This window comes from Convolutriloba macropyga, chromosome 8 (genome assembly GCF_964194025.1).
Source record: "Convolutriloba macropyga chromosome 8, txConMacr16.3, whole genome shotgun sequence".
Classification (NCBI taxonomy): domain Eukaryota; kingdom Metazoa; phylum Xenacoelomorpha; order Acoela; family Convolutidae; genus Convolutriloba; species Convolutriloba macropyga.
The window spans coordinates 47918323-47931655 of NC_134475.1; the positions used below are offsets into that span (position 1 = coordinate 47918323).

The 13333-nt window shown below is 33.8% G+C and overlaps 1 protein-coding gene across 1 annotated transcript in view; it reads right to left on the minus strand.

The window, feature by feature from the left end:
* The window catches only part of LOC142345082 (myoferlin-like), a 133834-nt gene that overhangs the window by 12401 nt on the left and 108100 nt on the right, over positions 1–13333 (minus strand). The window contains exons 34-39 of the mRNA XM_075397165.1: positions 8638–8682; positions 7809–7928; positions 7033–7317; positions 6584–6675; positions 5795–5965; positions 5–41 (exon numbers count right to left, since the gene is read on the minus strand). Coding sequence (XP_075253280.1) covers positions 5–41; positions 5795–5965; positions 6584–6675; positions 7033–7317; positions 7809–7928; positions 8638–8682 — 750 coding nt within the window. The remainder of the gene's footprint in view (positions 1–4; positions 42–5794; positions 5966–6583; positions 6676–7032; positions 7318–7808; positions 7929–8637; positions 8683–13333) is intronic.

The following is a 13333-nucleotide window of genomic DNA, read 5'->3' on the forward strand; positions in this document are numbered from 1 at the left end:
CAACAGGAGTCTCACAGTCACGCCACTTGTTTATTCCATCTCTGAAACAGGGAAAACATGCTGAAACAGAGATAGATCATAGACTGATCTTTATATGTCTTCGCTCGAAAGGTATAACACTGAATGAAAATTGATTTGAAGCCTATGCTGACACGCCTACCTTAAACTTTTTTAAAGGGATGGTACGAAAAACAATTAAGGAAAGCGTCTTTTATATAAAGATTTCTGTTCTCACGTGTTGAGTATGAGCTCCAATTTCGTAAGATCTTCTTTATCAGTGCTCAACTTGTAAAAAGTGTTAGAAGGTCGAGATAGGACAACCTAATGTAAATTGTGCATAAGATAAGCTTGACATAGCTTGACAATAAGCTCTATTTGTTCAGCGCATACTTGGCTAGATAAATGAAGCCTTGGGGACGTGAGAACGGGTTATAAGAGACGCCCAAGTTCGAGAGCTTAAGACCAGTTGGTGTAAATGAGTAGCACACTAGGCTTGCAAGTAAGATATGCTGGTTCGAATTCAGTACTGGCCCATCGTCACATTAGTTGCGCCTGCTTAAACCCCTAACAAGAAGCCAGGCATTATCTTACAATATCGCCATTCTCTCTTGCTTGAATTTTAAAACATAAATCTTTGCCTCTTGCAATGTTCTTCCAAATTGCATCATATATGCTTGCAAGACTCAGCAAAAATTTTACAAGATAGGCATATAAGTTTACGTTGGCCAGAGTTTAAAATCGTCTAATTTGTCAATAGTGATAATTCAAAACAGAATGCCGACAAATAAACAAAAATCGTCCACATTTCCAATATCGAGAAAAAATAGCTTCATTTTGCATTAGCCGTCTCTTCTTTGTATGTTGTGTTATAAGGAAGTGTTTAAGGCCAAAATACCCAATATGATTCATTACACGAAACTAAAAACAAATTTATTAAATCTTGCGCAATTCTATGCAATCCAATGAATCGTTAATTTTCCCCAGTCACAGACTTTTATTCATCGCTTTTTGTTGAAGCTAAAAATCACATTCCATCTCATTAACATCCTTCGGGAGCTGAACGAAACCCTTGGCATTTTTAGCAAATGAAAACAAATTATCAGAAGGTATTGCAAAAACCGTAGGGCCTGTTGCAAGAGTCCTGCGTAAAAGATGGTTGTTTACGAACTTTGCTAGTTAAAACGCTAATATTGCATAGCAATTGGACTAGTGCATAAAAATATTGCTACCTCTGTAAGGAATATTGTTCGAAACCTACAAATATTTGGGACGAATGTGCAACTTGACAAAAGAAGTCAGGCAAGACTCTAACGTAAGATATTAGTATAATATGACTCTGGGACTTTATAACAAGGTGGCAAATTCTTAAGTAAGCTACCGGCTTCTGTTACATAAAAACCAGAGTCCATTTTTAAGGTGTGGCAGCGTTTTGCCCCCTATATAAAAAGAAACGTAAAACAGTCCAATCAAAAATAATTTTACAAACTTTAAAGAAAAAATTAGGACGGATTTTTTCTGAGTATTTGTAGCAAAAATAACTGATTCAGACTTCATATTTTGAAAATTTACTATCATTGCTCAATTTAAAGAAAAGTCACTAACAGTATTGAACAAAGAATGGTCAGAAAAAATAATCTTCACGATTTGTGTAGAAAATGCAGAAATTAGAGCGTCAAATTTGTTCTTTCGCTTTTATTCCATGCAAAAAATATAAACGAGTTACAAGAACTTTGGATTCTTCTCTATTTAAAAACTAGAACAATTTCAGTGCACAGTTTGGAATAGTCGACATGAAACTTATATGCTGGGACATAGGCATTATTATAAAAAGCAATTTTCGGGAAAATAATGCTATCGAAAATCAATTGTTCAAACGTCAAGCATTATATTTCAAAACAGGTTTATTTTCTCGTGGAAATTGTAAGAGATAATTTGACATCTCTGCAGTTTCTGCTACGCTGATAAACGTGGTGCAAACTACTAATCATTTGATATAATTAATAAACTATTGAAAACATTTCGTATTGAACTAATTTTTCATGACATTGAAGGGAGCGAAATTTGTATTTAAAAAGAACAAGGCGGCTCGGTAATGTGCGATGGCACATAAAGTTCCGACCCCGCCCATCCACAATTTTGGCATAATTGTCTAGCAAATGAGGAACAGATAGAAAAACCCAAAAATTATTTTTTGCGAAAAGTCTTTTTCAAAAAATTCTGTATGAACGATAAGATAGCCTCCAAAGCAAATAACTCAGTGGAGTTAAAAATTGATGCATTAGCTTGATGTAATATGTCAATATTAAGAAAGCGAGTCAAGATGAACGTCAAAAACAAACAACAACAACAGCAACAAACATTATTTACATCAAAAAATTTTTTTCCCTCTTAAAAACTAAATTTAATAACAAAGTCAACATACCGTCAGATAAACCTAAAACTAAACAAAAATAACTAATAAATCACCAGAAACCATATGCGACCAGTCCATAAAAAGGTTTGGTAACAATTATACAAAAAAGAACAAAAACATTAAAGTGAAAAATATAACTTATTTTTTTGAAACAGTTAACTTCAAAGTAATAAATACCATTAGGAATCAATTAACATTACCACAAATTTACAATTACCACTGTTTCTAGAGAAGGGCATTAGGAACTGTCCTTCTTCATTTTTTAAAGCGGCTAAAATGAACAACAAAAAAAAACAAACAAAATTTCAATTGAAACTTGCCAGAAAACGCTGCCAAAACCCTCGAGCCATATTTTGTCCCTCAAAATATATTCGATTGCGCCTTCATCAAACAGCTATAAAGTAGTACGTGTCCATTCATTAGTAAGACTAGGTAACAGGTAGACAAAAAAGCGAAGTGCTAAAGTATGAAATAATTTCAATTTTTTTTTCGAAGAAAAATTACATTCAATGTCATAAAAGGCATTAATTACAAACAGAACTATTTGAATAGGGTCGTTTATTCAAAAAAAAGGAAGCCCTCAAGACCTGCAGTTACCCAGAATATTTCTCGCATCTACAAAAAGAACGTCAAATAAGACAAAAAATCAAACTAATTTACATTTTTGTGAAAAACCGGTGTCGAAGCCACTAAGGTCATAACAAATTCATTAAAAAAAAAAAAGATTTTGGGACACCAATCCCTTTTATTCCCTTGACACCCATAATGTCATATTTGACCTGTAATGAAATAACGAGATTAGCTAACAAAAAGAAACATAAAAAGAACAAAATTGCGAAGTTAAAAAGTTTTTTTTTTTTTAATTTTGGAAATTGTTTTCAAAGTCATGAAAGCCATCAGCTATTTACTAATATCAGAATATCGGTTCTTCTATTCTTCCACGAAAAGCCAATGAAAGTTATCACTATGCAGGAAATTTCATACGACCGAAACGACAAAGTATAAATGACAGTTAAAAACAAAATTAAAAAATTCAATTGATTTCTTCAAGAAAGAGGCGTCGAGGCCGTTAAAACGATTATGTATATCATTCAAGATTTCAATATGTTCAATTGTGCTTTATTTTTAACGCTAATAATGTGACAAGAGAACTGTCAATAATGTGATAATGTGACAAAATTCGGAAACGTGAAAAACTGGCAAATATCGAAACAAACAAAAATCTGAAATCTTGTAGTATCAAAGCCAGAAAACAATAACTTCAGGCTTAAAACTGCAACCGAGAAAAAATGTTAAATCAGTAGAAAGAAGAAGCAGTCTTTTTTGCTGACACTAAGCTGGAAGTTGAACAAATTAAGAAAAAAATAGAGGAAAAGTTAATTAAGCCATTATTTATTGAAAAGTCAATTATTTTTTAAAAAAAACGACCATAAACTTTCAATTAAAAAACTAAATGAATTAGCCTGGAGCTGTTTCGCAAGCGAATTGGTTGGACCTATCACTCCTGAGCTTTGATTTGATATGTTCTGTTCTTTATTATTAAATAAAGTCTTTTTTTAAAAAAAAAAGACCGACTGATTACAACCCGATTTTTTTTGGATTGTAACAGTCCAAGAATGGCCCAAAACAAGCCCTGCTATTGCTTATTGTCCGTTAGGAACATTTGATTTTCGAATGTTGCAGATATAGATAATTTGTTAGTTGAAAACTCAAAATAAGTTCTGCATTTTTGATAATCAACGAGTAAAGTTAGCAAAAAAAGGCAAAGTTTTAACTACAGAGCACTCTCAGCGTACTGTGAAGTAGAAATAGCCCCCCTCTGAGTCTACAAAGATTGTATGAGTGTTGTTTGGAGGTGTACTGTCGGCAAACTTAATCAAAACGGACTAAAGTAGCTTATTTCGTGCTGTTTTTGTTGAAAAAGGCTAAATTTTGAAATATTTATCCACATTTTTTGACCAAAAAAATTAAATCAAAACAATGAACAATGCTTGTTCGTCTTCAAAAATAAAATCAACGACACTATTCTTAAAAATTATAACAAATTTTAGCAAAATTGACGAAAATTTAGGCAAAAATTCCGGAAAATGTGAATAAAAACAACGGGAATTCACTCTACTTCTCTGAAGTTCTCAGAAGAAATTCAAAATAAGAAAAGCCGAGAAGATTTTTTATATTTAAAAATAAAATCAACAACAAGTTTTTAAAAAATGTTGACAAATTTTAGCAAAATTGGCGAAATTTTGGTCAAAAATTAGCGAAAATTCCGTAAAATGTGAATAAAAATCAACGGAATTCACACTATTTTCACAAAACTTTAAACCTCGATAACTCCCTGTAGAAAACGAAAATTAAAAAAATCTTTTTAATTCCATATTCTACGCTGGACGAGCTTTCTAATGATACCACTCTCAACTCTCTACGATGAATGTATCGATCGGCGAAAATTCACTGAACAAAAAAAAAAAACCCATTTGAGTATATAGTTCCTCCCCCCTCAAGAGGGTCGGAACAAAAATTTTCCGCAAGAGGCACTTGAATAGAGTCAACAAGGCCTAACAGTGTTTCGTCAATTTTTTGTTGTTTAGTTTTTTTCATAAACATAAACCGACTAACGTTGGACGAATTGCTATCGAACGACAGACAAGCTTTTTGATTTGTGTGGGGGTGTTGCTGGAAAACTTTTTAAGGCAGCAAAAATCCCAACAACAGAGGGGTTCGAACGCTGAAAACTGCCTTTATGTTGACAGCAAACTCTCTTTGGAAAGGAAGCAATTGAGATCACGCAAAAATTTAGATATAAAGCCAGAAAAAGTCAACTAAGAAAAAAGAATGTTCTAGAATAGAAGAAAAAAAAGGAAAAACGGTCAAGGCAAAATTTTGGATAAAAAGACACGCAAGTTTACAATAGTTGCTTCAAAGCTCGTCCAAGGGCAATTTATCAATGAATGTCTAGATGAATTTCGTTAATTTTAGATGGGTTTCCGAGCTGCTTTCATAGGTTTATAAGAGACAGACGTTGATATGCAAGATGTGACATGATAAGCGTTGATTTACCAAATCTTTGAAAGATTGGTGTTTTGTTACAAATTTCCCGAAGGTACATGAGAGATGGTGGTTAAGGTTTTACTAAGAAACATGACGGTTTGCCTGATTTGAAAAGAATTTTTGTAGTTAAAAATTATACGATTGCCTTGAAGATTTCTTTTATGATTTCTATTAAAAAATCACATCAGAAAACTTATGGTTTCCTAGATTCCATTCGAAAATATTTTGATTGGTTTTTATATCATACATAATGCCTCATACGTATAAAAATTGCCAACCTTAGCCAATAATTTATTTCAAATTTACTTTGAATAAAAGAATGAGCGGCCTTACGTGCAGTATGACTGTGGCAGTCCACAAGTAGATCTGAAGTGAGTGAGGTATCTGTTCTCCAGGTCTATCTTGGTCTCCCCTATCAAGTCATCAGCTGACAACATGTCATAATCCCACAGCTGGATCACCAGGTCTTTGCTGTTGGGAACCATCGTTGTGATCTCAAACACACTAAACACACCCATGCCATAAGTAACAAAATTAAATACAGGTCAAAATTTTTATTAAAATGAAGGCCTTGGCAAGTGGTTTTAACATTGTTTGTTCAATCAGTTATAGTATCAATAGCATTCATGATTCAATTGAATCAGACTTTTGTCATTTGAGTGAGCTAGAATTGGAGGATTTGTTTGGCTCATGCTCTTGAGTTAAGACGAAACATTTGACCGAAGGATCAAAACATGAAAATCTTGTTCTCAGAACTGACTTAGAAAAAAAGAAGAGTTCTGGCGAAGGTGATATTTCTCCCCAGGTATTGAAAAACTTAGAAGATAGAGCATATCATATAAGTGTCTTATGAGATCTTGTGAGACTTATTCATCATGTTTACGCACAAATCGTGTGGGTCAAGGTCACAATAATATTAACGTTGATAAATTTTTTGGGGACTGCTATAAATTTTTGAAATGATTCACAGCATTATTGAACTGGTTAGTACATGGAGTGAAGTAATAGTTTATAAACTATTATTTCACTCCATTGGCTAACAAGTTCGACTGACGAAAATATGTACAAATAGCTATGTATTATAAAAGTTATAGCATTTATGATAGCGCAAAAATTACGTACTTTCCGAATACAGGGTTGAGTGTGTTTGGCTTGTAGTTTTCTTGGTCCACTATCTTGGTTTTGCCACACTTGATCACGATGTAGGGGTCAGCCTAGATAAACACAAAAAAAACTGTTCATTAAAATAGTTTAAAAAAACCAATGATGAGAAATTTGCATCAGATATCAGCTTTACAGAAAGTATTGTAGGCCAATTATGTGTCGGTTTCGTAGATTCGAGAGAACTTTACAGAACTTTCAGATACAGTGCGTCGTTTAATAGCGGACTAGCCAGACAAACTATCAAATTGACAAAAAATTATGTCGAGCCCGTGGCGTTTAGCACATAACGTTTCTTTACTTTGCAAGTATTAGCATGTTATTGAACCATTGGCAAGTATCCGAATGAGTTTACTCGTACTTCGTGGGTGCCAGAATTCTCTGTACACAAAATAAAAAGGTGATCTTACCGCTCCACCGTCATCTTGCGGCTGCAAATCAATGGCCCTGACAATGTACACACGCAATACCACCTCATTCGGGGCATTCTCGGGCAGAGAGTTGAATATCCTAGGAGGCATAGCTGCCTCAGTGTCGTGGGGCAGGGGGTAGATCCGGAATGAACCCTTGAACTCCCCAACAATGTCTATGTCGTCGTCCTCTTCCATACACTTTCCCCGTTCAAGAGGGAAACTCTGGACGAAGTCGTTGAACTCGGCAAATCCTTCCACCTTTTCCAGTTCGCAGTCGTACACCTAGAAATCCCAGTTTTAATCCAGACATTGATGCTTCCTTGGCCGAGAATTCAATATTGTGAAAAGAGCCTAAGAGTTAAGATGTCGTGTCTTCATTTTATTGGGAAACAAATTAGATGATGTCGTATTTTTATCAGACAGCACCCTGGTCACCTCCTTCTAGGTACCCTAATTTGGGACCACCTCATTACACCTCATCCTTGGCTGCATTAGTGGGGGGGGGGGGGGTGCTTAGATTAGAAAGAGTCACTTTGATTGATTGAATGATTTTACAATGTCAGGTTCCAATTTGCCTGTAGGTATCAAGGAATATAAAACAAAGTTGATTTGTTATAAATCAAAAGTTCTCGGCAATCAAATCTGTCAATCAATCAATCAAGTCAAGAATGGAACATCGTTCAACTAGGGAATGGTTTCGAATTAAATTAAATTAAACCAATCAATAAGGCGAGGCAAAAAATGGTAGGAAATAATTAAGAGAAAGCATTAACCTTCATGAGGTCCCACCCCATGTGTGGGTATATTCCTGCCTTCTCTGGGTGACCTTCTGATGAATGGAATTTACACCACCAGTCTATGTTCTCTGTCTCTATCGCTATTGTCGCATCGTCCTAAAAATATCACATTTGGTCAAAAAGTGGACAGCACTCTTGTCAATGGGAAACTGTGTCTGGGACAATGAAGCAAGGCAGTTTGAGGTAACTATCAATTTCAAAGTGATAAATATAAAATAATGGATCAGTCGCCCAGAAGATCTTGTACTAAATATCTATTGTTTTTCATTAACTCTTAATCTGGCATTTGAATTCTTTATTCCTTAGGTTTGAATTTATACCGGATAGCATTAGCTGGAATGTATTTTATTTTTATTTGTTTTTATTTTTAGCTTTATAGATATTTAAACAGATCCATCAAATGAATTATAGACCATAGGGAAGCTAAAATTAAGAAACAGAGTTGAATAGCAAACAAAATGTGAATAGAGTAAACAATGCAATCAAGGAAAACAAGCTGATGGTGTGTCAAACTAGCACTATGTGAGAAAAGGATAAATATTGAGAGCTGGGAAAAACAAAAGTATTGCAGTGTTAAATGCAAAAGAATAAATAAATAGGTCCGGGTATGGCTACGTGGACCCATGACATCCCGCACACAGGCGACACGTGACCCATGACCTCCCATTTCCTTAAAAATGAATCTTTTGACTATAATATTTATTTTTTTAAAAGAAAATGGAGGTTGCGGGTCGCGAATCGTGTGCTGGACTATTAGTTTCACAATAACTGGGGGGGGGGGGGGTCGTTAAGTGGTATATCTTACCAATACAAGACCAGTGTCAGTGACTGGAGCTTGAATCTCCACATCCTAGGAAAAAGGAGTGCCAACAAAGTTCCAATTTATTACTTTTTTAAGATATTGAACTACTGTTTGTGATGGCAGAGAACAATTAATTAATCAGTTATAGCTACGAATGACCAGCCAGCGTGTTTAATGAGACAATTTTGTACACACTATTTTAACTCAACAGGACACTTTCAATTTTTCGCTAGCATAGCAGAGCAGAGAAGAAAAACCATAAGCACTAACATTTCAGTTGCTAAGCATCCGTTCGATATCATTTAGAAAGCAAAAAATCACAAAGCTACACATTTTCATGATAAAGCAAATAGTTAAAATTATTTTTAAAAAATTTTACTAATTATTAAAATTAGTAAAAAAAATGTTTTAGCTCAACTCTTAACTACCAATGTGTAAATTTAAAATTAATCTAAAATGATAAGACAATCATTGATGACTCTTTAGTTACCCGCTAAAATAATGGTAACAATATTTGAGCATAAAAATCAAAATGTTATCACTGTCTCTTTTTTCCTTTTTCTTTCAAATATGGCTATTACATAGAACACTTAATTTTGCTAGGAAAAGGTGGGGGTACTGCGAATAATGGAATAAAAATTTTATTGGAAACGGCAAAAACCTCTACGCTGATTTACTTTATGAAATATCGATTCATAGAAAATTAATTTTTTAGTACGAATGAACTTTTTTGAACTCAAATTCCTTAGTTCGAATTATTTTTTTTTGAACTCAAGTTTTGATTTAGACTGAAAACATAAAAAAAACTGACCCCCAGAAACCGATTGAATTGATGATGAAATTTCATAATAATCACATTTTCAATTCTCTCTGTCTATGTTCAATATATTTTTAAGCAGTTTTATTGGCACTGAAATAATGATTTTCGATTTAATGCTGGAAGACCAAAATCCTTGCTCTCCGTCTTATTCAACGTCTGCAAAACCACCATATTCACTTGGAAGTAAAATGCCATGATAATTGAATAGTCTGTGAAAATGTCGATACTAATTAATTTTTGTGGGTTCAAAAAATTTCAAAACTCAGGCGCAAATTTTAAACATAACCGACTAAACGTCGGAAGAATTGCTCTTGAACAACTAGAGGGAGCTCTAATCAATTACAGCCTGCTTCAGTCGGGGGGGGGGGAGCCTAAATGGGACTAATAAGTTCTATAGTAGGCTTCAAATAACCACATTAGAGGTTAGCATATACCACTATTAAGATTTAAAGTAAAAAATGACACCAGTTTCGGCGCACTTTTCATTTGACTTTTAGTATTAAATTGCCGCCAATTGAGTTCACGTGCTTCAAATAATTGTGATTGAGAGAGAATTTTAGATCACGCGAAATGCAAAAAGTCAAGGGCGTAAAAGTCACTCGAAAAGTCAAAATTGTCAAGCGAAAATTTTGCATTAAAAAAGACACACACGTTTACAATAATTGCTATAACTTTTCTCTTACCGTGAAAGAGTACAGTTCTTATGACCTCATACTTCTTTAGCAGAAACAATTTTGATAATCCATTGTTGTCTACTCTGCTGGGCTTTTAAATGATGACACCATAGGCATTCTCGATAGTTACTTCTATAATATATCGTTTTATGGATCAAAATGACAGACTAAAACATAAACCGACAAATGTCGGAAGAATTGCTCTGGAACGACAGGCGGGGCAATTTAATTCAGATCAATTTTTCTTTATGGGTGCAAAAAAACCTCTCCACCGTGGGGATTCGAACCACTGACCTACCGATCCAGAGCCACACACACTAACCACTGCTCTACAAGTCACTTACCTTCTGCAACCCAATTTAGTGATTACTCACAAATGAAGAACGAAAGCGTGCAAAAGTCACTTGAGAAGTCAAAGAATGTTCTAGCAGAAAAGCGCAAAATTGTCAAGCAAAAAATTTGCATAAAAAGACACACACGTTTACAATAATTGCTATGAACTACGTTCAAGAGCAATTAATAAACAATTTTTAACATCTGTGTTCAGCTTAACCAGTATAGAAATTCGTACAAGCCAATATTCCCTCAAAAGTAATATTTAAATTGAGCTTATATAAAAAAAAATTGACACACTTAATTTTTTCTGTCACTGTCACTTGACATTCCTTGAAGTTTCTTTGCAAAATTTAACAGTCGAAATGATCAGTTAGGGTGTTTATTGATATTTAAGAGATTTTAACGCAGTTAGCGGCTTGACGAGACAATTCTCTCTAAATCCAAGAAATTGAAAGAACATCTACTTCTCTCTTATCTCCTCAATCAGATTACCAGTACTGTTCTACATATCCCTTAGGCAGTGTTTTATATATTGCCAGACCCTCAGTTAGATTTCAGAAAGAGATGGTTGTAACTTGAAGTAAAAGGTTTTAAGATTTACGACTAATTGTTCCGACCCCACTTGTCGGGGAAGGAACTATATACTCAAATGGGTTTTTTTTTTTGTTCAGTGAATTTTGGCCGATCGATATATTCGTCGTAGAGAAATGTGAGTGGTATCATTAAAAAGCTAGTCCAGCGTAGAATTCAAAAGTAAAAAGATTTTTTTGAATTTCGTTTTTTTCGAGGAGTTATCGAGGATTGAAGTTTTGTGTGAACAATGGGATCTTTAGCATGATTGTTCACTTTTAGTACAATTTTCTTCAAACTAAGATCTTTTTTACGAAAACATTAATTCAAATTTCTATAAAAAGAATAAATTTTGAGTTCGTAAAAGTTGAATGCAAGGCGATAGAAAGACTAGTTCTGGTCTCATAGGGAAGTTCACTATCAAAAAAAAATCGAACTCTAATTGAGAGCCCTTTTTTTAATAAAACTTTTCTCTTTTTTGCTTTTTTAAGTCACCTAGAGACAAGTCACATTTTATATCGACGTTCTATTAATGACAAAACTCCTTTATAGTCGAATGAAGCGCAATGAACAAAAAACGTCGTTTTCAAGGAATTGCTCATGTTTTTTTTGGCTTCGATTCTGAGTTTTCGTAATTTTGAATGAAATTTTGAATTTCTTTTTGAAGTTTTACTATTTTTTTGGAGTCCTATGGTAGGGATTCATTGACTAACAGTGCAATATGTTCCATAATGAGCATTAAGTGAACATGTCTATTTCATTGAGGGGGCGGCTAATGGCTGTTAAGACTTAAAAAATAATTTTCCGAATTTTTTTTTGAATATTAAAGAATCATAATCTTATTATAGTGAATTGTAAGTCAGTCCAGGGGTGAGAGCACCCTCTTCCTTCCTACTGCAACCAAAATTAAACTGGTTAGCGGTTTTATCTTCTATCTATTGGTTATATGACTTCAATGACAAAAAATTTCAATTTTTTAAAATTTTTTTTGGATTTTTACGTATTATTGGTTACTTTTGAAATCTTATCACATTATCCAAATATTGACAGTTCCCATTAGCTTAAAAACGATGTTCTGTGGATGACCAATAAAAATTTTAAACAAAAATTTATGGTTTAAATGGCTTCGACACGTTCTTCTTGCACTTTTCTACTGATTTTTTGGTTTTCTCCTGTTTTTTTTTGTTGTTTTAATAGTCATTATACTTACTGTGATCTCATAATGAATACCTATGCATGACAAACATAAATGTACTGCCACCGGGGCATCTTTGAGCGTTTTTATTGACTTCCGTTGAAAGCTATTGAATTTAATGTCTGTTAAAATAAAAATCATTTTTCGAAAATTTTATTTGAACAATAACAATTCCTAAATTTTTCTTGAACTGTTAGTGAGTTTCAGTATTGACTGGACCCACTTGCTTTTTACTGCGACTAAAAATATTCTGTTTAGCTGTTTTATCTTCTAGCTATTGGTTATATGACTTCAATGACAAAGATTTCAATTTTTTAAAATTTTTTTTTTGGATTTTTTGAATTATTGGTCACTTTTGAACTCTTTATCACATTATCCAAAGATTATTGTAATCCAATTGGCTTAGAGAGGACGTTCAGTGGATCACAGAGAAAGTTTTCAGAGAATAGCTAATGGTTTAATTGTCTTCGACACTTTCTTCTCGCATTTTTCTACTGAATTTTAGTTTTTGCTGTTTTTGTTATTGTTTTCTGTCATAAGACTTATTGTGATGCCTTTTTAACTATCTATGCATGACAGACATCATTTTCCTCCCTATGGGTTATATCTGAGCATCGTCATTGAGCTCCGATGAAAGATTGAGTTTACTGGCTGTTAAGGGTTTAAAAATAATTTTTCGAAACTTTTTTGAAATTCAACCATTCCTAATTTTTTTTCGTGAATACTCTTGGTCATTGTTGGTTCTAACAGAATCCATTTCCGTTCTACTATAGCCAAAACTAATCTGGTTAGCGGTTTTATCTTCTACCTATTAGTTTTAAAACATCAATGCCACGAGAATTCATATTTTTTTTGGGTACTTTATTTTGTTTTTCGATCCTTTTGAAATCTTATCACATCATCTTACTGCTGAGAGTCCCTATTGGTTTAGGGAAGAAGTTCAACGGATCATAAATAAAGTTTTCAGGGAAGAGCTTATGATTTGAGTTGCTTCGACATTTTCTTCAGGCACTTTTCTACTGAATTTGTGGTTTTTGCCTCTCTCTGTTGTTGTTTTCATAGTCATTAACTTGTTGTAAGGTCTTATTGATGAAATACGATTGG